A 25,167-nucleotide genomic window follows, 5' to 3' on the forward strand; every position below is an offset into this window, starting at 1 on the left:
TATTATATAATAAAATTTATTTTATTATGTTTTATTTTTATTATTGTATGACTTCCCTTCTACGTGACTTTACCGAAAGAACCAAGAAGATGACTCCCCGTATAGCTTTAAACAGATAGTTGAGAAAAGTGCTGTCAGCAAGCACCAATGAAGGTAACCCCAGCACCATGAGGGTGGTTGGGCGGCCAACGCCACGTCCAGCTGCCTTTATCTCCCCAGTGCTGATGTTTACACACTGCACCAGGAACTCGTTTAAGGCCGAGCTTCCCCGAATCTCCGATTAGCACGGTTGGTTACGTACTGTGCGGAAGAAGTTCAACATACATACAATCCTTCGACGGTCCCCTGGAGACGGGCAGAGTAGGCTATGCAAGGCAATGTTTCCAAACTTAATTTGGAGCTTTCGTGACTGCAGGAAATACTCTTTGGTTCTTTCGGTAAAGTCACGACACAGAGGCGTGGTTTCTCTGTGTGCCTATGTTTGTTCTCTCTCTATGTATCTCTGTGATATCTGTCTGCTTAGATGTCTGTCTAAATGTCTCTGGTTCTGTGTTTTATCTCTCTCTCAAATTTAGCATTCTCAGGAAGAACGTAATCAACCAGGTAGGGTGTTGACTGTTATGTTATCCGACTCTCTGTTGTATTACAATACATTTCTAAGTATACTAGATTTGTGTTTCTATTTCATTTATACCTGATGATGATTGCTTGTGTTGCAATCGAAACATCGTATGCTAGTATTTAATTTATTATTTTATCTTTATACGTGACTTTATCGAAAGAACCAAAGAGCAATGTTTCCAAAGACCAATTCAAACCCCCGAACCCTAATCTTTCACCAGAATTGTGTAGTCAGTGGGCAAATGGCCACATTTAAAACAAAACACGCCTGGGCAGGGACCCCGTTAGGAGCTTTGAGTTCCTAAGCCCGCATGAAATGACAGCCGATTGTCCTAAATGCTAAAATAATAGGATTAAAATAAACGAGTAGGCCTAAAAACGTTAAAGTCTGCCAACAAAATACACTTTGACAGTGCAGTCGCATCACACACCTTCATTTGACATCTTTTGTCAACCCACTGCTGAATTCCTCCCCATTCCATGTCTGTCATGAGACGTTTGACCACACTTTAGCACACTTTTCAATTCGGGTTGGTAAAGGGGGTGGGGGCCAGGACCGGTTCAGATATCACCACCAATGTTAGGAGTGGCTGGGAAACAAACTCGGGTCGCTGGGTTCATTGCGCTGTGCGCTAAACCACAGGCTTATGAGAATGTTTAAAAAATCCCGGCATTATCATAAAACAGAACACCACAGATACATGCCTTGGTATCATGTTGTACATCTGGTTACATGACAGTCTACGTTAAACACTGGTCAGCTACACATTGAAAGAAAGCACACATCTCCATACATTTTAGTCACTGGGAGGCGAGGGGTGAGCAGGTTTGGATGTAAGTTACCTGCTGACGAGTAATGTCGATGGAAAGCCAGTAAACTAGAGTTCCCTGCTCACAGTCGTGCACCATCAGCCGCCGCTCCTCAGCACACCGCATCGTCTGCCACAACTGGCAGTGCCCTCTACATCGCACACCCTATGGCGCCTCGCTTTTATCACGGCAACAAAAACGCATGCTCTGCCCTGTGGAATTTCTGGCCTCAAGCGGGGCCATGGCAGGCCAAGTGGCCAACAGCCAAGGGGATCGATTAAGGCAACATTTCTGGCTGTTCCACTTGTGGATTGGGGGGAAAAAAAGTGCAATAATCAAGAAAAGGACGCAATATAAGGGGAAAAGCACTTAGCATATACTTCAGAGATGGGTGCTAAGTAGGACACAAGCAAAAGCAGATATGGGCGCACGGCAAAATTTTGCGAAGAGAGAAAGCATCAACGCGGGATCTCAATTGAGCACGGCACCGGCATGGACTGGTGGCCTCGTAGAACTGCATCCCCCCCCCCAACCGAACTTCTGGCGAGGGGGCTGGAAATTAAGTTGGGGGGGTTTGCACCAATTGTTTATATGCCACAAACAACCCTTTCTCTGCACAGAATGTCAGACCATGCCCGCGGCACCGATCAATCCGCATCCCCTGGCTTGCACTCTCTTACTCTCTCTCTCCCCACCATACGGGCAGCTCAATAGCGTCGAGCGGGGGGGGGGGGCAGCGGGTGTCTCCAGGCTACAGGGCAGTAATGGCCGAGCTAATGTGGTGAACAAACACACTTGTATGTTGCCGCTTCAGGCATCTGTGTGTACACATTCAGATATTTTCCAGTGGAAAAGAATCACTGGAAAATATCTGAACAACATCAAGGTAACTTGTTCACACTTTCTGGGACAAACGATCGGATTTACAAAAGCCGGCCCCCGCCCAACAGAGTTTTACTTTTTTTTTACACATGTATTGTACGGTACTTAACAGGACGTCTGGCATAGTAACAAGCCCACATGGCCAATTTTTTTTTAAGTTTAAAACTTAATACATAACAAAAATCAGTGCAATAAATCGTGTAAGTCACAGCACATGTTCAAACTTTATAGGTCAGACTTATCGATACGTCGTGCTCAACATACCCTTCGAAAGACAGTGGAGGAATTACCTTCAAATCGGAATCGGACGCATTATCCATTGCGCGCATCACGGTCGGAGCCGCCGCAAGGCTTGCACAACTATTTTCGTCGCCACATAAACCTAGCGCTTCACGCTGCGTAGGCAGCAAAAAACGTCCAGGACGTGGCCAGGTGGGTCCGAGGGCTGTCAAACCGACGGCGAGTGACCAGAACTCACAACTCGACGCCCAAGCGATCCGACCCGACGACGGGCGAGCGTTCCTTGTGGGCAGATGTGAAACTTGGCAAAAGAGCGGAACACTTTGTCGCGAGTAGACACTTGCAGAGGGGCAGGGTCTGCCCCTGCCCGCCCCCCCTCCCAATGCGTCATAGATGCACCACGCCCGAGCCCCGCTAAACAAATCACTCCCCTACATGGAGGGTGCCGCCTGCCCTGGCGTGTGTCTTGCCCCGTCAGGATGGAAAAGCTATGTGGCTCACATTGGTAAACACTGGATGGAGGAACGGAAGATAAGCCAGACGATCCTGCACAGAAATAAACGTAGCTACTCGCCAAGCACTTACACGCAACTCCAGGTGCTTGGTCTTACGAAACGTGGGCATTTATTTCAAAACATTGGCAAGGCAGCGTGTAGAACAAACGCTTAGACACAAACATAAAATACTTGAACCAAGTATATTTAATGTATAAATCCACTGCTGAATGAGGACCAAGCCATGCGGGTCGTGGAGGTTGTTTTTGACCATCCTTCTCAACGCTCGTCAGGATCAAGTTGGAGAATGCGGGAAGCATGAATGTGGGAGCATAGAAGCATCGTACAACAGTTGATTTTGCTGCACTGCCCACCACGTGACATTCCCACAGCCTATTGTTAAAGGCTGTGGAGATACAACAGGGTGGGGTCACCCGTCCAAGTCCTATGCAGAGACTCAACCCAACTTAGCTACCGAGGTCTGACAAGATCGACAATTTAGTGAGTCATTGACCATATATAACATGTAAAAAATTATACATGTATACGGACAGTATGTACACAGAACCCATGCAAACATAAAGCAAATGCAATAAATAGATATATATTTTTTATGTTGTTACATGTAGTTGGCCAAAATACAGAGCCTGCCAAAACTTGCAGGAATGATAAAGTCAAAATAAAACAACTCTTTGTTGTCTCGGGGAGTGCTGGGAAAAAATGGGGCTGAATAGACTCAAGGCCAAGTGTTTATAACACAAAAGCTGATTTTTCCCCAACTCAGGAATTCACCAGACTCTTCAAAATAACGTTTTGTCTACTGAAGAATATGCCACATAAGCTGCAGTGACTGAAATATTCTTATGCATTCACAGCAATAAGTTGCTCTTTTATGAACTTGTAAAATGCAGGAAGTTTTTCAACATTTTTTTGAGAACATCTTTTTCGAAGGTGACTTACATTGGAGCAACCAAATTCAGGGTTTAACTTGCGTAACACGGAATAAAATAAATAAATCCATGTCCACCGCCCGGAAAATCTTGCTCAAGCTGTTCCGCAGTTAGGAATGCTTCCATTTAATCTTTACCACTGCAATGCTACACACAAATAATACCGCAATCCTTTACATGGCCAAACATACGCAAAACGACTACAACCAATTAACGAGTAAGCATTAGAGGCTGGATTCTACTCCAAAACACAGAAGCAGGAAGGTTTCAGTTGGTATTTGAACAGCGTAAGTGACAGTTAATGACTTGCAAAACAGGTCTCCATAAGTGACCACATAATTGGGGAAACAAACGCTGCTAGAACGGTCCGCAAAATGTACATCAACTGCCAAGCGTCCAGATGACCTCACTCTCGTCAGACTAAGGTTTTAAATCCCACAGCATGTGACATCATGGTACTGATGATGTCAGTATTTATTTTCAAAGAATTATCTTCAAATTGTAGTTCAACCAAAGAGGATAAATATTGCCATGATGGTAAAAGCGGACTGCCAGCACATCATGAGATGTGGCAGGATTTTTCAGTTTGTGGCATTTACCCTGTTAACTAAAAAAACGTCAGGTGGATTCTCAATACAATTTATTTTTTATTTCGATTATTTTGTGCTTTATATTTTTTAAACAAGAACTAACGGACGGATAAAGAAAATTTAACAAGGTCGTCCCCAAACATTGCATTAAAAACACTCAAAACGTGCGAGCCCAATTTAAAACCTAGTAATCAGCGCTATAGAGGGGCCATTGACAATGTCTCTTACACCCGTGAAGCGCACAACACGAGAGCACACAGTGTTCCAGACGTGCAGTGGAAAAGCTTTAAGCCAATGCACGTGATAAGCAGGTTAAAGCTGCTGACAGGCGAGTTTTTCACAGGTCACCTACCCTGCGAAACCAGAACAGGCGCTCGCCAAGCCGACTAAATCCACCACACACATCACGCTGCAGGTGTCCATCCCGAAAGCTATCCGCCACACAGCCCAGAATAACACAAAAAGGTCACGGGCTTGCTGGTAAAAAAAAAAATGACCACTGGCGAGATTGGCTTGCGTACCACCACTACCATCACAAAACTAATTAGATTTACGCAATTTTAATGCCGTCACGGTCAACACGCCCAAAGTTGCCGCTGTTGTTGCGCACTGTCCCCACACGTACACAGCGATGTTATCGAACGCTACTGTGTGGCTCTCTCTCTCTGCGCAGGAGGAAAGTGATACCGGGTAAACAGCCAGGCTTCAGCGCGCACCCGTTTATTAAACTGGTCAGCCAAGTGAGTCCCCATCTGTGGTCGGTCAACAACAACAAAAAATACGCCATAAGGCCGAGGGGGTGGAACGCACATTGCTCACCCGGCAATAGTTATTGCATATTCGCATGCAGGAACCTTTTTATCGAGACACCCATGCTGGTACCCCCCTTTTCATCAAATACCAGCTATGTTATTATGGTTCTCCTGCTTCGACGGCCCACATCGCCCATGGTGGCAACATTCTTGCTTGCCCCCACGTCCAACCTCTCATTTAATTATCCTTAGATACCCCACTGGTACTTAGTGGTTGGCAAGATGAAGAGAAACGCATAAACTAAAAAACTACTTTGAGAAGAGCACGCGCTAAAATGCATGCCTGCTGTTACTAAATTGTAACAGATGGCCAAGGACGCAGCAGTGCATGTGGTAAACAAGGAATAACGCATAACAGGTGGGCTTTGATATTAAGCAACTGCACAGCAGACACATGAAGTGCACTGTTTTCGATGGCAACAGTGAGAGGGTGCAGCATATTTCTTAATTTCACGCATGGCTTTCCCAGATTACGCTCTTGAAACAATTTGTGCCAAGCGCAGATCAAATATGCACCTGCACTGTCGCACATGCTGTGGACGGGGCGCGCCTTTTACATAAGGGGGGAGGAGGGGGGGTAGGAAAGCGTTCGAGGTGAGGTCACTCTTCCACCACACCACTCCAGCCCCTTTGGCCTGGTGGAATGTTGCTGCGCGTTCGGGCACAAGAAAAGTTACGGGCACAAGAACAGTTACGGCGCATACCTTATGCCAGCATCGTGCCATTTGAGTTAACAATAGAGCACCATGGTTTTTCAATTGCTCCCACAAAAGATGGGGAGCCGAACGAAGAAGAAAAAAACACAAAGGAAACTAACTTGCAGCGGCCTTGCTGTGTGCGAATGCCAAAGTGTTTTCCATTTAATTGGCCGAGCTACTGTAAAATTCCATTCCGCATACCAACATTTGTTATCGTGGCCAAAAGAGTAAAGCTCAGGCATTCTTGTGTGTAGTTGGCAATATGCAATGTCTCACCCGATTGTCAGGAGGGCCACCACCAATGCCACGTCTCAGCATCGTGTCCCGGCCTCCGTGTCCACCTGGGTTCAAAGGGGAGAGAGCGTCAGCCACCTCGCTCTTGCGTGGATACTTGTTTAAAAAAAAAAATTTGCAAACACTTTTTTGTTGTTCATTTTCATGAAGCTGGGCCCATTTAAACACAACCCACACACACATCCTGTGCGTGGGCCAGCACATGCCTTTACAGATTTCTGGCCCGCTCTTTGCCAGCAACAGAAGCAAGGCAGCAATTATCCAAATGCCCACATTAAAGCCTTAAAACAGCTTTATTCGCTCAATTTTGTCTTGCACACAATCTTTTTGTATGCTTATAAGAACCGCAGACTGGTCGTGTTGCAAGAAAACATTGTTACCATTGCGTAATTTTTAGATGGCTTTTTAAACAAATTTTCAGCAAAGGTTACATTTCGCAGATACAAACTGAACAGCATGTAAAGATGAAAAAAAGAGGCTGAATTTCAAATACTCAGCATTGCAACAAATCGTCCTTCGAATGCACAACAAGACTTGAAATTAAAATCACTTTGTCTTCCACAAGAGGAATTTCTCTTCGGTCTGCTGCTTGCCTTGAGACCCTCGCGTGAAAATCCGCACATCTCAAACACAAACAGTAAAAATGCATTCTCGTGCGCCCCCTACCTTCCGAACACAGGCATACCTTGACCACCAAACTGCAAGACTCAAAATTCAAGTTCACGTGTGGCAAAATAAAATGGCTTGGCATTTCTTAAGGTCGCACGTAATCTCAGTTGTGCTATACATTAAACCGAATGATGGAATAGCACTCTGCACAATCCATAACACAGTATCTGTTTTGCACACCCCTGACACATACCATGAAATATGAAGGCCGGCTCACTGCAGTGGCGAGCAGACGATTAATATACTGGGCAGATTGTGTGAAATGCACTTAACCACCAAAGCTGCACAATATGGGTGCATACTAAATTTCAATAATACAATAGAAGATACATGTAAACACACCCCTGGGATCAAGGCAAGGTGCGCTTATTTTATTAGTGCGATTGTATCAGAAGTTGCCCTTTGACTACCCCCCACCAGTATAATGTAGAGATGTGTTTGTTATATCAGAACTGTGCTTAGGTTAGATGTGCCCATATCCATCTTATTCTTTACTATATTGCCAATTGATCACGTTTTACTTTGCGTATCTTGTAATCAGTGTCCTGTGTGCCATTCCCTATGAACCACACAGCCTCAACGCTTGCGAAAGGCTCATTCCGTAAAGCATTCCTGTCGAATGTATAATTCCACTGGCAAGGCGGTGCTTGGCAGTGACTTACACAACCTAAGACTGAACTCCCACACCACCACCTGCAGAGTTCTTGTAAATATAGAAAATGACAAACGTATTCAGGGATCCAGATGAAAACATTCTTGTGATTTGTGCTAGATACTCCAGCATATAGCATTGTCAAAAAATAAAAAATATTCTCTTACATCCCCGCCCCCCCCCCCTTAGAGTAATTATTATTACTATAGCTTATAAGCTGTGAGCTTCGGCTTGCCAGACCGCTTGTGCAAACATGAGCTAGGTTGTGTGCGCTTGAAGATAGGGTCAACACATGGGTACAGTACAGCCACAGCATGTGTACGAGAGTACACTACTAGCTGGAGGCCCTCTGGCTACCTAAACCGGCACAAGCTATTGCAAGCTGCAGCCTAACTTCTTCCTAAGTGTTTCTGCTGGCCGACGCAGGCATGAATGGTGCAACGCATGGCACAAGTTATGCATTAGCTCGCTGTTCAATTGTAATTTCAAATAAATACAATTCGAATGTTGTGTTAAATTTTAAAAGCAAAGTCTAACTTGTAATATAATTCACGGAGCATTATTAATTGTAATCTCGCACCTCAGGATTGGTACGGCTAGCTACGTACGGTGCAAAATATGTTAAACATGCGTGCATACATAGGAGTGGAATGAATCAGTGCCTGGAGATGTGATTAATTATATCTATCACGATTCAATTTTTTGTTAACAGGGGTAAAATGATTGTGCCAAGTGGCTGCAGAGGTAACGCGAACACATTACATGCAACTGCATACGAAATGTATAACATCGATTCTTACACGCGCGTCTCGATGCAAGGAAGCATCGCGAGTTTTAAAAATATCTATATTCAACGTTGAATTGATGCATCGTACCACCTATAATGTATCACATCAAATGCATAGTTCTTAATGAACATACCCCCATTGAAAAAAAAAATACATAATCCATGCATGCCAACTTGTTATCCATCTTTCACAGTAGCCCGGACATAAATATGGTGTAAAAATGTGTGATGCAGAACGATGGCACGCATATGAAGTCGGCTTCTATAGCCCGCTTCCTCCTCTCAAACACTGTTGTTATTCACCACGCCCAGTACTAGATGTTACGATACAGTCAAGCCAAGCAAGCTCAAAGATACTCCAGTTTCCAAAAACAAAGAGATGTCCATACAAGGTGTATATCCATTGGCTACTTGGTCACAAAACAAAACTGTACAAATGCACCACTGAAGGGGCAGCTATTACCACGTATCTTTATTTTGTGCGCTGAAAATTCAGCCCGGTTATTTTCGAGCAGACTGCCATTAAGACCGACACCACACACTGAGTGTATATATATATCACTCCCAAACTCAAGAGTAATATATAAACATAATGAAACTTCACCGCGGGCTATAGAAAACCCACAAATGTGTTGTGATAGGATTCGTTTAACTCTCTTCGGATGAATGGCCAATGTCAGAAGTTTTACATTCTCAGACGGCAGCCTCATCTCCCCACAATGCAGCATAGTGTTCAGCCCCAACCAAATATTACAAGGCAGACGCTCATGGTGAAACCGCATGCAGGGGCACCCACTACAGCCAAGCCATGTAAGGCCATCCCCGCTGTCTCCTGTCAATTTTGACGTGACCATTGCCGTTTTTTAAATATCTTCCAACAAAGAACAATAAACTGGTACCATGAGTGTCTGATTGTGAACATGTAAAGATGAATCTCTCCTCCTAAAACCACCCCACCCCCAGTGGCCACGCAGCCCCCTGGCCCTGGAAAAACTTGAAACCCCACATATAAATGACACAATACAATTACTATACGAAGTGTATCTATATGGAATATAAATGCAATCTCTTCTCGACCTGCTGTACGGTGACAGTGCGCATATATATGTTATACAGGCAGACAGTCACAGGCCAGGGTGAAAAGGACAGCCTTGAGCCTGGAGTGCAACAGGGGCATTATCAACATCAAGGAAGGCCGGAGGAAGGAAGTTCCAGACCAGTGGGGGGGCAGCAAAGCAGAATTGGCGATCTCCCACCGAGCGAATGTTGACTGGGAGGCTTTGCATTTTTTTGCTGTAACAAACCGCGCGTGGAGGAGGGAAGAGTTAGATGAGGGTGAAAAGGAAGGCAGGGTTCCAGTCGAGAGGATCTTGAAGATGGTGATCGTGAAATTGATCTCAGATTGGATGCCAGTGGAATGATTGGAGCTTTGGGGTGATGTCTTGTTTACGGGGAGATACGGGTGTGGGTCGGGAGTTTGGCGGTGGTATTTTGGATCATCTGGAGTTTGGTGATGAGGGATTTGGTAGAGATTTGCAATCGTCGAGTCAGAATATGATTAAAGTATCGATGAGGGTGTCAGCAGCAGCTAGGGTAACGACTTTACGGATGTGAGAGATATTTGCTCAAGTGGACGTTTGAGGTTTTTCACATTTGAGATGTGGGAAGATAACGAAAAATATTAGATTTCACAACACACCTAGAAGTTATTCAGACCACAAACTCAAAAAGACTGAAATGTGTAGTCATTTTGTCATTTAGAAAATGTGTACATCTCAACAGGCAAAACAAGGCTCCGCTATTTTACATGCAATCCACACATCTTTGTGCGTTGCCAAGTCTATTTGTTTTCCAGTCTGCATTATGTTTTCAGGAGCAATGGGTTCTCTCATAAATTACAGATTTCATTTACTGGCGAACAAAAGCTCCAAACAAATCCCAACTCCATAATGACATGCACAGTTGGCTACGTACGGTGCGAAAGAAGCTCTCCCCGCATACACACAATGTTCGAGGTGAGGAAGTGCACACTCAAAATGGGAGGTCCGTGACCGACATTAGACCAAAGCTGGTTTCAAAGGCTTGACAATCCACATTTTCCCCATAAGCTCCCCTTTCTTCATCCAACTAATTCACCTTCTCTCAATTCAGCCATACCTTCAAGACGTTAAGCTGTTGCCTTACCAAGCACTGTTGTGTTATCAAGAATAGATTTTTAGTATTGTGCCTTCGTGGTATTGTTTGCCTCATGTGTACTATTTCATTTTATACACTCTTTATAATTTTGGTTCATTTTCGAGCCTACATATTAACATTTCTATACGATTTGCATAAATAATTAATTGTGGAATCTTACATAAACGATTTGACGAATGCATATTTGGTTTAAAAATATTTGAATCGACAAGTAAGGTTATCGTTAACATTACTCTGTGGATTTGAAAAAAATATATACAATTGTCCACACTAAAATGTGCTTAAACTTAGCATAATAGCAGAAATTCTTAATGCAGCAAAATGAAGTGTAAAAACGCTATGAAAAGGAATCCATAAACCAACTGTTATGTCGAATGTATTCATGTTAATAGCGACTAAAACGATTTTAAGGAAATGCCGTAGGAACCCTTCGTTTAATTATTCATATTTTAATTTGCTGAATAAGGAATTGGCCAAGAACCCAAAAGAAAATAAACCTGGTGCCATACGTAATTACAGACATGATAGGATTGGTAGCTGAAATTGCAATTACATTGTGGATACATTTCATGATGCACATCAAAAACCACAATTGTAATAGATTCCTGGCTCTGTGCAAAACACCTGAAAAACAGTCTTGAGACTCATTGACGCTTCGCTGATGAATCGAAGGACGAATCGTTATAGTCACGTGTCACCCCCAAATCTGGTGGTCGACAGCGATTGATCCCCGTCTTTTCCTGTCCCTTGTAACACGCCGCACTATTCCTGCCCTTGTAAACAAAACCACTTCAATGTTGATTACTCACTTTTCTGTCTTCCTTTGATCTCGACCTTCAGTCTGACAGATAATGCAACTTAAATTTCGATTTAAAGCTTTCGTGACTGCAGGGATTCATCTTCTTGGTTCTTTCGGTAAAGTCACGTAGTTTGGTGGTGTTTCATTCTTCACCTGAGGACGGCTGCTTGCGTTGTGGCCGAAACGTCGTGAGAATTATTGTATTATGTTTTATTTTTATTATTTTATTACTTCCCTTCTACGTGACTTTACCGAAAGAACCAAGAAGATAATGAAACTTATTCGCCAAGCTCTCGTCTCACGTCCCAAAAGTTCCCTTCGTTATCATCATAACCTTTGCAAGTTCACAACTTTGCTTTGCTCTTTGTAACACGTCTTCAATTGTCATTCTTCCAACCTAACACATTTTCAGCATTCCTGTACATGCTTGGTTGGGCGACCACTGTTCCAAGCACAATGCAGGCCAAACCGTGCTTTAGCTTCCGAGATCTGTCTAGATCGGGTGCATTCTGGGCGATTTGGTTACAGGTGATTAATAATACCATTACTAAAACAAAAAATCATCGCTCGCTCCATGCGAACTTCGCAAACCGCACGCACGCATTCAATATTCCTCGCTGTTGTGCTGCACGTCAGGCTGGGACTTGCCTTGGCCCACTCGACAGCATTCCACGATAGACGGCATGCCGTAGCACATCCCACATGCACGCAAGCATGCACGCACGCACGCACGCACGCCCATCATCGAATAGGTGGGTGGGTGAGTGGGCGGGCGCGTACGAGATAACACACCGGGGATTGCCAACAGGCACAAACGTACACCACCTGTGGCGACCGCCGGACACTCACCTGGGTCTCTGTCGACGGTGGGTGGGTCATCGTGCCGCAAGTAGAATTTAACCTCGTCCCGGCGGGCCCCCCACTGCTGCAGGATATCATAAATCATATCCTGCGCTGGCAGGGAACGCTCTGTGATTTTACACACAAGCACACAAAAACAAATGCGCGTGTGCAACATCCATTATTTACGCATGGAATTAGATTGCATCACACGCGTATGCATTATACGGTGCATAGTAAAAATCGTTATTTAGATAATAAAGGTGTTTATTAGGTTATTGGAGAGAAATTATGTAATCTTCCGGCCTAAGGTATATTTGGTTTATTGCTGTCCGATGTGGTTTTGGGACGTACTGTGTGTTGTCCGACGTTTCGATCTACATACTGGGAGCATCTTCAGGAACTGAAGAAGCCAAACAACACATGGTCCAACCGGAGAAAAAAACATCGGAGGGCTACACAGCACGACCGCAAAAACCTACGCACAGTTCTTCCTATTATTTTTTTATACGAAATTTTCTTTAAAGTAACTATTGCCTTGTTTCGTATTTTCAGAAATTTAGAAAATCTTCTTCCATACAAATGTATTGCTGATATAATATTTGTACATGATATCCAATGAGGTATTTCAACAGCATTATCTGTGATAGTGAATAGAAGATGCAGATGTTTGTAAACCATTTCAAAGGAATACTTTATATAAAAAAAAATGTAATTGCTGCTCACGCAAAATGAATGAAACTATTGCAATAACTCATTTTGTATCTATACATGTCTAAGAATGTTACTGGGTTCACATTGATGAGAAGAAATAACTGCTTATTCGTATGAAAATGTATTCCTTTAAGTTACATAACTTTCCATTTCCCAAAATAAAATAGCGTCATGTGCTGTAATGCGAGTTTAAAGTAGTGTCCGGATTAGAAAGGCCTATAATTGAATAGAATTTGACACTTGCAGCTTGTTTCAATTGGGAACGTATTCACTCCATCCTATATGCATTCATTTGAGAGAAACAATTAAGGCTGTACACATTTTTATCCTCTTTGCGAATAGGATAAGCTTTCTGGAAAACTCGTGTATGTATAGGTGTTTCCTCTTAGAGCTACTGTCGGTTACCAGACCGAAAACTGAATACTTCCAATGACAAACCCGTCTTGGACAGCAGTACATGATTTCCTGAACCTTTTTTTTAAAATACACATCACGTTTAATTTCCGCACCATCTCCTCGCCACAGCTGCGCTAGGTGGCAGTGCAGTTCTCCGGGCTCCTTGCAGAAGTCCACGACATCCCTGCAGCAGGTCTCCGGCGTGACCGGCACCTCGACACCCTGCTGGTCTCCCTCGCTCAGCAGCACCGTCAGGATCACCTGAACACCGGCGGCAAACAAGCGATGTTACTGAAATGTGGAATATCGCACGGATTGCGCAAGGCTATACAATATATATATGAGCTCAAAACAATGCCGCTTAATACTAAAACATTAAAAAGTGGTTGAATAGCAGCCGACTGTCGCATTCATCATTCGAGCATGAGTTGAGTCACAACAGATGCTGTGACAGGCACGCGACCATAGTTAGGACATTGCAGGTTATGTAGAGTGAAGAGATTCGATATGTACAACTGCCACAGTTGCTTAAATAAAAGAACCGATAGGTCATTTTGGGCCACACTAATTTAAGAAAACATGATCCATCAATCGATCTTGTATGGAACAGAAAACGTACAACAATGCATTTAAAAAGTCACAATATTTTCAAAGGCATGACCACCACTATATCTCATACCACACCCACAGAGAAGTTTCAAGTTGCACTGTTACCACAGTGCCTGGAAATTTTGCTTAAGGGGTAAAACAAAAACTTGTTTTTCAAAAAACACGCTTTGAGCTTGTGCACGGGAAGGGCTTGTGGAAACTGCATGTGTGTCAAAGCACACGTTAGACATTGTATGTACAGTGTGCGACTAAAAGTAACTGTTAAACCAAGAGTCCAAGAGACAAAAAAGAATGTACATTCCTCACATTGTCAAATTGATCTTAGGATTAAAATACTTCAGTGAATAACCAGTTCAAGTCAAACAATGTCCTACATTATGCAACGAGTGAACGATTGCATTGGTTTCTTAAGTCTAACAAAGACTCACTATTTAGAGCCACAGGTTAACACTTCAAGCCCGGTGTCTGCCTGCATATTTTGATTTACACCGCTGGTGGTAAGTATTCATACCCCAGCATTTTTGTAGTGAGTGTGTGCCTGGCGCCCGCTATCAGATAATATGGTGTCACATTCCAGAGGGTCTGTTGAAGCCACGGCATTACTAAAGGACAATCAAGAACAGCTAGTAGCGTGCGACAGCTGTCAAAACTTCACGTCACGTCAAAGGGATTTCACACTGGCGCATGGCATGCCACGGCCGTCAGCGGCAATTATGCCAATCAGAGAGATAACAGGGCAGAAGAGAAGAAAAAATTCCACGAGCCGCATTTTAATGACCACAGGATTAGACCCCAAGCGTGAAGGATAAAGACCAACAGTTCAGCACCCCAGCACCATGGCCTTGTCTCTGAAATAACAGATAAACAAGGGCAAAATACTGCCCGTCAACAAGAGCTTTCGGAAATGTCATTAGAGACAACTCCGTTAATAATTTGAGATCAGAATTGTACAATATTTATCCAGATTAGTATTTTTTGTGCAACCTATTAATGCTATGTAAAACAGCTAAATGTATTCCTGATGTATTAGTTTTAAAGTGATGGTTGCTTTTGAAAGTTTTATGAGGTGCACTGGTGTTAGCGACAGTAAATGTGGCAACTGCCTGTTCCGGAGTTTTTCCCTCCTTCAATTATGTTGCCAAACAGGACATTTTACTTTACGCTCTACTCAGGCAAAAGCAAATGGATGCCAATAAAATGAGTAAACATTGTCCTGTGTATGCGTAATAATTTCCAACTTTTATATTTTTCATGCTCTTCAACCAAATTTGTTTAAAAGCATGATACCAACAAGACAATCGACATAATATATAATGTAATTGTAGACTTTTGTGCAAACCTTTACTGCTATGTAGGTGGGATGAATCACAGGCAAGTCACCAGTACTGACATTACCTCAAGAGTGAATGTCCCACAGTGACATACCTAACATTGTTATAATATTCCATATCAAATTATTGGATCTTTCGGTAAAGTCACGTAGAAGGGAAATAATAAAATAATAAATAATACATTTAATTCCATATCAACTTCACAAGGTTCCATAGTCAGGCCTTGTACCTGGCTTACTCTTTTACAATTTAATGTTACCAAATACCCTTATTCACCGTTCATAATATAAAAAAACACATGAAGGAATGTGGTTTATCATATAAGCATAGTTAACGAGAAGTGGTCAAACGGCTCAGAGGTTAGGGCACGGAGCTGGCACTGCTGAGATTCTGGGTTCGAATTCAGGCGGCCGTCTGTGATTTAACTGGGATAGACGTCTCGACCCAGTTACGAATGACTGCACAAAAAGCCCTTCACGTTCAATGCAGTTTCGTTCTACAATTAATTTAGCTAAATAACAGCTTTAATAATTCAACGAGAGGTTTGCCTGTCGTGGAGCGAACATTTCTCTCATATGGCAGAGCGGGTGGAAAAATGCTGCCCTCTGCTGTGTGGAACAGGTCTCTGGAAGGGGGATCTCAAAGGTAGTACTAGCTCTATGAAGCGCCACAGTGGTCAGATGTTTACTACCTCGCCTGGTAAACAGGATGTCGTGGGTTCGATCCCGACCAGACACTTATATATTTGGAGTTTGCATGTTCTCCCTGTGGACACGTGGATTTTTATCCGGGTCCTCTGGTTTTTCCCTCCACATTTAGAATCAACATCACGTATTTAGGAGTATTTGGCCGCTATAAATTTCCACGTGATAAGCCATCTCGTTGAGCTATTATTTGTGGCCAGGTCGCTTCTGAAAAAGAGCTATATATTTCAGTGGGCCTTACCTGGTAAAATAATAAATAGTTTAGTTTATCGTTTATATCCACTTCCATGGGACATTTTATACCACGAAAGTGTTGCACTACTATGCGAGAGATTCGAATGGATACTTCATCTCATACCATGACGCCAATAGAGCAGATGGGATACAATTGTGGATAAATAAAATTTCTTAAGAAATATGGTCACTGTATATCCTCAGCAAGCTATAGGACAAACTATGTACTTATCTGCACTTTGTGCATCAAATGGTAGAGGCCTGTTCTTAAGAAAATAGAACAATCTCTTCCACACACCACATTGTACTGTATATGCGTGCCTACGGAATTAGCTTTGAAAGGCCTGATAACAATATAATGACACTTTATCAAGATGCATTTTTATAAAGTACAGGAATGTGTTTACGCTATCATCCCTCTTACCCAAATCTCTGGGCTGTGCCTACCACAAACGCTGCCAATCCATCACGAAAAAAAAACCTGAAAAAGTACTCCACGTGTCAAACTTGAATGCTTTACGGGCTCCAAAGCTTGGTTTTAAACAGTAAGCCATCTCGTGGTTCAAATCTTGAGAGGTTCTGTGATTTAAACGCCCAATCATTTTGTTTGTGTGCCCCACAAGACCAGAAGGACACTATTATCTTGTTGCAAACAAGCACTCCCACATGCCAAACAAGACAACAAACACAAACCCACATTCATAACACATGACTGATGAGAACACCTTACATTTTACACATTTGAGTGCATAAACATAAACGACAAGGTGGAATGATGCCAAGATACGGCAACAAGTCGCGCACACGTTTGAATGCTTGAATGAATAAACGTAGCACAAGTGAAGAGTCACAGGCACGGCTCAAAGATAAAGTCAGCAAAGCAGAGAATTTCCTTATCACCTATCTCCCAGAGTTACAAAGGTTCATGTTCCACGATTGTACACATTCTTCTCCACTACAATAAGCACACACACACACACTATCGTCTGCACAGATCACAATAATAAATATGCCCACAACAACAATCGCTTAAAAACAAGTGTGATTCTGAATTTGGCTATAGTACCTCGTGCAAGGGTATTTTACTTTTAAAATGCCACGTAAATGTCGTACTTATACTAAAGCAATCAATACTTGAGTTTAAGCATAACATATTGATAATTATAGATTTGACGTTTTCGTGACTGCAAGGGTCCATACTCATTGTTTTTTTCAGTAAAGTCACGTCAGTAAAAAAATAAAAATTCACGACGTTTCGCAACGTCGTGATCAAATTTATTTTCTTTTTCGAAACGTCGTGATTTAATTTATTTTCTTTTTTTATCTACGTGACTTTACCGAAAAAACCAAAGAGTATATTGATAAGTATCAGATGTATAAACAAACATCTAAATGAGGGTATATCCCATTATTTTTTCATTTATAATGCAGTTACAAATATCAAAAGTAGCATTTATACATGTACGGTATATCTTAATAAACCTGGGACACTGACCTTATTTATTTGTGAATTCGGGCCCATTACAATGTTTAAACAATCCTGTGGTTGTTACGATGCACGATACCCACGTTCTGTGAGCAACTGTACCGAGTAAAGTACTGGACATATTTATAAAGGTCGGTCACTCCCGAGCGCATGTTACATCGACAAAAATAGCACTGCTAAAGACTCATGTGTGACATCTGACTCACTGTCTATAACTGTGTGAGTTCCCTAAAGTGTCTCAATGCAGGGGAACTCATTACGTCGAAAAATGAGCACAAAGACGTGAAGCACCAATTTGCATTGTAGAATGCCAATCAGATGGGTGGAGCAGTGACATAATAGTCCGTGCACTGCTCCATGATGCCAACAAACCGAGTTTGATTCCCAGCCATGGCTACCATCAGTGGCGAGTCATCTATGAACCATCCTGCCTTGCCTTCCCTCCCACCAACCTTTGCTGACTAGCATGGTGAAGTATGGTCAAATGACCGCAATGGCCGACAGTTGTCAGAAAGCCTTCATCCAGCGGTGAATTGACAAAGGGCTGCAGATTATATTATAATTATGCCAGTAAAATCCTTTGTAAAGCCACAGCAATGATCTAATGTTGCCGCCTCGGTCATATTGTGTTACCCTCGAGGTAAATATTTACACAACACCCAATGCTGCCTTGTACATGTCAGTTAAGGACTGGATGCGTTTAACATATTTAGTATCACTTCAACCGAGGTCAATAACATATGATATTCAAATTATGCGAGTGACATCATGTGCTGTAGAGTGGGGAGCGGTAGTGTAGCGGTTAGCGCGCAACGAACCTGGCAACCCAGGTTCGATTCCCACTCACGGTGAACACCGGTGACGATTATCTGAACCGGTCCTGGGCCTCCCCTAGGTTAACTCAGCCTCAAATGAATACCTGGTGCGATGTGTAAACATCGCCACTGGGGAGACAAAGGCGTCCGGGCGTGGTGTTAGCCACCCACGCCCTCGTGTGCCGTGCCGGCCTTTACAGGTGCTCGCTAACAACACTTGCCCCTACAGTCTGCTAAGGCTATACGGGGGATCTTTGTCTTTTTTCTGTAGAATGGCCTCTAAAGTCCAGGGGGGAACACAATGGTGAGATGATCTCAGGGATCACAATATTGGACAGGATTAGAAATGAAGAGACAATGGAGAAGGCAATAGTGGTACCTCACTCAGACAAGGGGGGAAATAAGCACACTCACACGTGGTTTTTACTTGTCTGAAAAAAAGGGGGAAATCCCATTAGGGAAAAAAGCGATTCATTAACATGGGCAGCACCAGGGCAGAGGGGGAACCCTTCAAGGAGATGGTTCAAAGTGGTGAACCAGAATGTGAAGGATTTATTGTGAATATGGAGTTTTTAAAATTCTTCTTTCGTATGGCTGGTGTAGGATGCAGAGAAACAACTACAATTTCACATTCAGGTGGTCAGGCCACATAACCGCGACAGGAGCCAGATGAGTGTGTCATCGCTGTGATGTCCCCTTCGTATTTTTGTGGATCGGGCATTGCGTCGTTATACGCTGTGTACAGTCTGTTCTGGATGACAACAGTCGCACTCTGATGGAGAGTTTTAAATCCGCCACGGTTTGTGAAGTGGATGCGTGTCAGGGTGAACCATGCATGAGGTTCGTGCCAGATCAGAACGAGGGAGCTTCTGGCTTTAATGATGGCCCAAGGAGAAAAAATTAGCGATGAAGACCGGGAGAAAAATGGCAGGAGTCATTTCGTGAATAAATGTCCTAACTGTAACTTCATAACCAGAACATTAGATGGGTTCAGGACGCAAATAACTACACGTGTTTCTGTAGTCACTTCAATGTGAAACTGTTTACAAACGCAAATATGTGCTCATTCACATTCTAAAAGAGCGCTTTGGCCATTAGTCAGTCATTCGATATACTGTATTGCAGTGTATTTATAAATTGCATACCCCAGATGGGATGCACCAAAGTTAAGCTAAAAGTTATCACGACTCCCGAGTCACCAATACATCTCTCCTTAGTTCGTCATAATTACTATTTTGCTTTACAAAATGGAAACATCGCATTAAAAACAGGTTTAAGCAACAAAACCACAGAGCCGAATTAATTTGCGGCCGATTGCATAAGTTAATAGAAACACCTCAAGTGACAGTATGACCAAGCTTAGATTTACAATTAAAACTATGAGGGTACAGTATTTACATCAGTGTTGTATGCAACGTGGTCCAAGCTTGCTTTATAAACGAGACGACACGGCTGTTCTCACCTAGATAACGTGAAGATGTATATATATGAAATATACTCACAGGCATCATGTTGAGCGCAGCGTATGAATCTTCTCCCTGATCTTCGATTCAAGCTTAATTAGAAAGACAATATTGTTTAACCTGCAAACACGTAAAACGAGAAAACGATTTAATAACGCTGATCTTTATTTAAACCGGGGAAGCCTAAGTTTAAACTACGATTTGAGTGTCCTGCTATATAGAGATGTTTGGCCAATTCCACGTGTGAGTGTTTGGGCTTGTGGAAAGAAACCGGAGAAACCCCACCACGTGTACAAGGTTATAACACTCAAAGCGCCGCACAGATCGATGTAATAATCCATCACTGTAAGACCACAACACCTGGAATTCTAGGTCTCCCATCAAAGGTACGGGCCGAGCTCAAACCTACTTAGCTTCCGAGACGTGACGAAGCCGTACACATTCCAGACGATGTTTTGTTTTACTGAGACGTAATATTAAAGATCACATAAAAATGAAAATAAGCGGCCTACGCGCTGCCCACCGTGCTGGTGCTACCGTCCTACCGACGAGGGAGCGAGGCCCCCGGCAGGAGCTTCTATCCGAGAGCCGGTCAAACATTCGGGCCTCGAAACTAACAAATCGTTAAATGAATTTAAACGTATACGTGTATAAAAACGAAAAAATCGCACTGCCACAATATCGTTGTACGCCTACACAACGAAACACCGATGTTGCGTGTGCAGTCTTACCTCGATTAAAAGGCGAAGAATGTTGGTACGCGTATTAACAGCAGGTCCGTCGCTCTAAGACACAGCTGCATGATCCAAACACAACGCCCTCTGCTTAACATCCACGTCCCCGCCCGCTTAAAACTAAGACGCGACAACCGAAATACTAATTTGTATTTTTAAACAAAGTGCTTTACTAAATATATATTTTTTTAAAAAGATGCGTAATGGCACCGGGAGGGGACCCTTTGGCCGCAACGAAAGTGTGGAATGAAGGCGGACGAGGCACCCCTCCCCCCGCCCACTGGGTTGAGGTGTGGGCGAGGTGAGTCGAGAGCCGTGGGTGGGTGGGGGAGGGTGCAGATGGCGAACGCCGTTGCCAGATGTCGGAGGTTAAAACCTCGGGGTTGGTGGTAACCTGGGACCTCCCCCTAGGTCGACTCAGCCGCAAGTTCAAGTTCATTAGCCCTGTGAGGCATTCGGCTCTTGAATCGGGTGCAACCGCAACAAACAAAAAACTAAAACATGAATAAGAAAACATCTTAAAGTTAATATGTGACTAAGTGCAAACAGAAAATGCAAGAAAAGACAGCGAAATATTGCAGAAAAAACACCGTACACCAACGCTGTGTGCGAAAATCCCAGTGTACCTGGTGCGGTGTGGAGTAAACATCGCCATTTGGGGAGACAAAGACGGCTGGGAGTGGTTCTGGCCACCCACCCCCTCGGCCTTTCTTAGTTGCTCGCTAACAGCACTTGCCCCAACATTAAGTGAAGGCTATACGGTGGATCTTTGTCTTTGTACGAGGACTCCTCCACTTACGAACGAGTTCGGCTCCATAGGTCTGTTCGTAAGTCGATTTGTTCGTAAGTCCAACTTTACTGCTGTTGATTCCAACCATGTGGTACGGCATACAAACTAAAGGTTTTGATTTAAAGCTTTCGTTACTGCAGGGATTCATATTATTGGTTCTTTCGGTAAAGTCACGTAGAAGGGAAATAATAAAATTATTATTACTTTCGGTAAAGTCACGTAGAAGAGAAATAATAATCTCCTGTAGCTGCCACTGGTTCTTCACGTTCTGCAGATGTAGATGCCACCACTGCCATCTATTGCGGGGCGATTGAACCTATGACTCTCGTTCCGAACAGGCAACTGAACATACGGGCAGGTTTGTTCGTATCTCTGAAAGTTCGTAAGTCGAGTGTTCGTAAGTAGAGGATTCCTTGTATGTTGAACTTAATTCGCTTTACATCACAATCAATGATGAATCAACTGCTAGATGAAAGCGTCACCCAAGCCGCCGCCAACTATAACGATCCGTCTGCAAGCGAAGTGATGTCATGGCTCCATCTCCTTTGGCGGATGGACTCTCTGACACGTACCAATTCCTTGGCTGTGAACTCCGCCGTTACTATTCCTTGACAAATCGTCCATCCTCCCTTGTGGCCGTGTCACGTCTCGTCCCAAGTCAAATTCCCCTTCTTAATAGATCGGGTGATGGCATTAACCCGCGTATGATCTCTACCGTAATCCACGTGTTCCTCTTTCTCTCTCTCAAATGTAATTTCAAGCATTCTTCTGTTCATGATTCTTTTCACACTTTTTCAGTTTTATTCATATAGGTACCGTACACGTTTAGTTAACGGCCATGGTATTTCTGGACCAAACGTCACAGCAAGGTAGTGTTCACTGATTACCTACGCTTCTATTCCTCTAAAGAATAAAACTCATGGAAACGATCACACTTTTTTTTTAAACCAGGTAAGGCCCACTGAGTTGTGTAGCTCTTTTTCAGAAGCCACCTTTGAGCTATCACAAATGATAGCTCAAAGAAGTGGCTTGTGTGTAAATGTATTGCAGCCAAATACTCTAAACGCGTAATGTGCATTCTAAACGTGGAGGAAAAACCCGGAATACCCGAAGAAAAATACACGCGACCATGGGGAGAGAGAGAGAGGCATGCAAACTCCAAATATACAGCAGGTGTCAGGGTCGAAACCACGACCTCCTGCATACCAGGGTGAGGGAGATAACATCTCGCCACTTGCGGCACCCTGTACCAATATTTACTGGCTTGAGCACGACGTGGTGGTGCCGTGTAATGCCCCCACCTGGTCCTTTCCATTGGAATGCCTAAGGAAGCCGGATGCTTGACGAATCTGAAATGAGGCAACAACAACAAAACACTGATGCGGTTGATTTTTCGTCGCCAAAATCTATTTTCATAAAAAAATATATAATGATTTGGTCATACTGCGTTGGCAGTGGGGCATACTTAAAAAAAACAACTCCGGTGGGCAGACCACTGCATCCGGATGCCTGAGAACCGCCTTCCCCACCACATCCTTTTCTCCCAATTCTCCAATGGTCAGCAGACGAGGGGAGGTGCAAAGGAAGTGCGGTTCAAGGTTAACCTTCAGGTCCTCCCGGAATCGTGGAAAATCACCCTTCAAACTGGGAGGAGCAGCAGGCTGCCCACCGCCTAGGGGTGGCGGCACTGCATCCACCAGGACGTGGCCCACTTCGAGACCGAACAGCATCTTCGATGCCAAAGCGGATCGACACCAAAAAAATACATTTAAAGGAAACCAACCAGGCACTTGCGAATTCCACTTCCATCTGCGGCAGCGTGCCCTCGATGCCCAAAGATCTGCGGATCCAAAATTGGACTCCTCAGCCACCTCAAGGGCCACCACTAAACCTGATGGACGTCATCCTCGAACTCGGATGGACTGCCTACGACGCATAAGCGCAAATAACAACACCAACAAAAACTCAACACATCCTTCAACAACAGTCTTATCAGTAAACACAGAGTACTTCATAGCTATGGCACGTTTTAGGAAATGGGCCATTTTTATCGCATATTTTACCACAAAATGTATGCGAATACAATCACTGATTCGCATTCGGTGGCAGAGGTAAATATAAATCTGCTGAAAGAAGTCTTCCCCACGGCATGTCGGTCATGGCGAATGATTGACCATACTTCACCACCCTGGTGAATGAATGAGCCCAGGACCGGTCCAGATGATGTCAGCCATGGCAGGGAACCGAACTCAGGTGGCGAGATTCGTAACGCAGTAACTTTTAACCACTCCACAATCACTAGCGCTGGTAGAAGTCTACAAGATGCACACGCCCATGATTAAGATTTGGATACCTGACAGGGCCAGATTAAGGTTCTTGTAGGCTCTAGGGACTTCTGTTACATAGGCCTTCAGTGATAACTTTGTATGGTCCAGCTGCCCATTGTTACGACCCTTGCAATACTGTCTTTTCAGAATATTGTGCAAAACACACTATTTGAAGATGTCATTTCTAATTTTGCATTGAAAAAATCTCGAAAAGTGAATCTTCGGTGTTAATCTCTTCCACCTTATGAAAAATCATTCACATGACTCTGCCTCTTTGTATATACACTGTGCCTACCCTTGCTTTTTAAACATATTTATTCAAGAAGATATATCGGTTACATGTTTTCATCATATAAACAAAAACACATGGTCAATGTTCTTGATTCTTCCGGTAAAGTCACATCTGATGATGAATGCTTGTGTTGCAATCGAAACGTCGTGAGAATTTTATTGTTTTATATTTTTTTTATTTTATTGTTTCCCTTCTACGTGACTTTACCGAAAGAACCAAGAATATACCCTGCAGTCACGAAAGCTTTAAATCAAAACATGGTCAATGGTAAAATGTTATTTTTAGTAGGCCCTATAGTTTTCGTAGGCCCAAGGCACAGTTACTGTGGCAATTGGATAATACGGCCTTGGTACCCGAGTGTTAAAACATTTATGTGCGTCTCAAACATGATTCAGCATTGATTGCATCCCTTTGTTTGAGATGTGGCCCATGGATGCAGATATCACAGAGCTACCGCCCGAGGTCGATCCCTTCAAGTGACCTCTGGTCAACACAACAGGGGAGGCAAAAACCTTCATATCCGCCCTGCCCCAGAGTAATGTCTGTCGCATGACAATGATACCGATGTGTTCATGGTCAAGATCTGTGCTTAGTTTGTTATCCTTCCGCTCGCACCTCGGATATGGCACAGTTGGCTACGAAGGGTGCGAAAGAAGTTCAACAATGCATGCATGCAAGAGTTGGATTTAGCCAAAGTCGAAATGTAACGCGATGTTTTGTATGTATGCAGTCATTGATAACTACACTCGCAACATGACTCACAGGGCTTTACCTGATAAATGAAACTGAACACTTGGGATCCTAAGTTTATTCACAGGAGGCCTGCCTGGATTCAATACCAACACCACGACCCGTCATTCGCCACTAAGTGACGGTGATGTCACCAAGGCGCCTGTGCCAGGCTAGGTGCACGTTGAGGCCACGTGAAGTGTCGAAGG

At 43.5% G+C, this 25,167-nt stretch overlaps 1 protein-coding gene across 3 annotated transcripts in view; it reads right to left on the reverse strand.

The window, feature by feature from the left end:
* LOC144728805 (apoptosis-stimulating of p53 protein 1-like) overlaps window positions 1-21,108 on the reverse strand; it is a 50,739-nt gene extending 29,631 nt beyond the window's left edge. The window contains exons 1-5 of one of the 3 annotated variants that reach the window (XM_078608466.1): window positions 20,818-21,108; window positions 20,126-20,206; window positions 13,558-13,705; window positions 12,344-12,463; window positions 6,374-6,438 (exon numbers count right to left, since the gene is read on the reverse strand). In XM_078608466.1, coding sequence (XP_078464592.1) covers window positions 6,374-6,438; window positions 12,344-12,463; window positions 13,558-13,705; window positions 20,126-20,134 — 342 coding nt within the window. In that variant the 5' untranslated portion in view covers window positions 20,135-20,206; window positions 20,818-21,108. Of the gene's footprint in view, window positions 1-2,603; window positions 2,892-6,373; window positions 6,439-12,343; window positions 12,464-13,557; window positions 13,706-20,125; window positions 20,207-20,817 lie in introns of those variants that run through there. The other 2 variants (XM_078608467.1, XM_078608468.1) reach the window with 2 other exon arrangements.
* Window positions 21,109-25,167: the final 4,059 nt, after the last annotated feature.

Source organism: Lampetra planeri, chromosome 30, assembly GCF_965212315.1.
Source record: "Lampetra planeri chromosome 30, kcLamPlan1.2.h2, whole genome shotgun sequence".
Taxonomy (NCBI): Eukaryota; Metazoa; Chordata; class Hyperoartia; order Petromyzontiformes; family Petromyzontidae; genus Lampetra; species Lampetra planeri.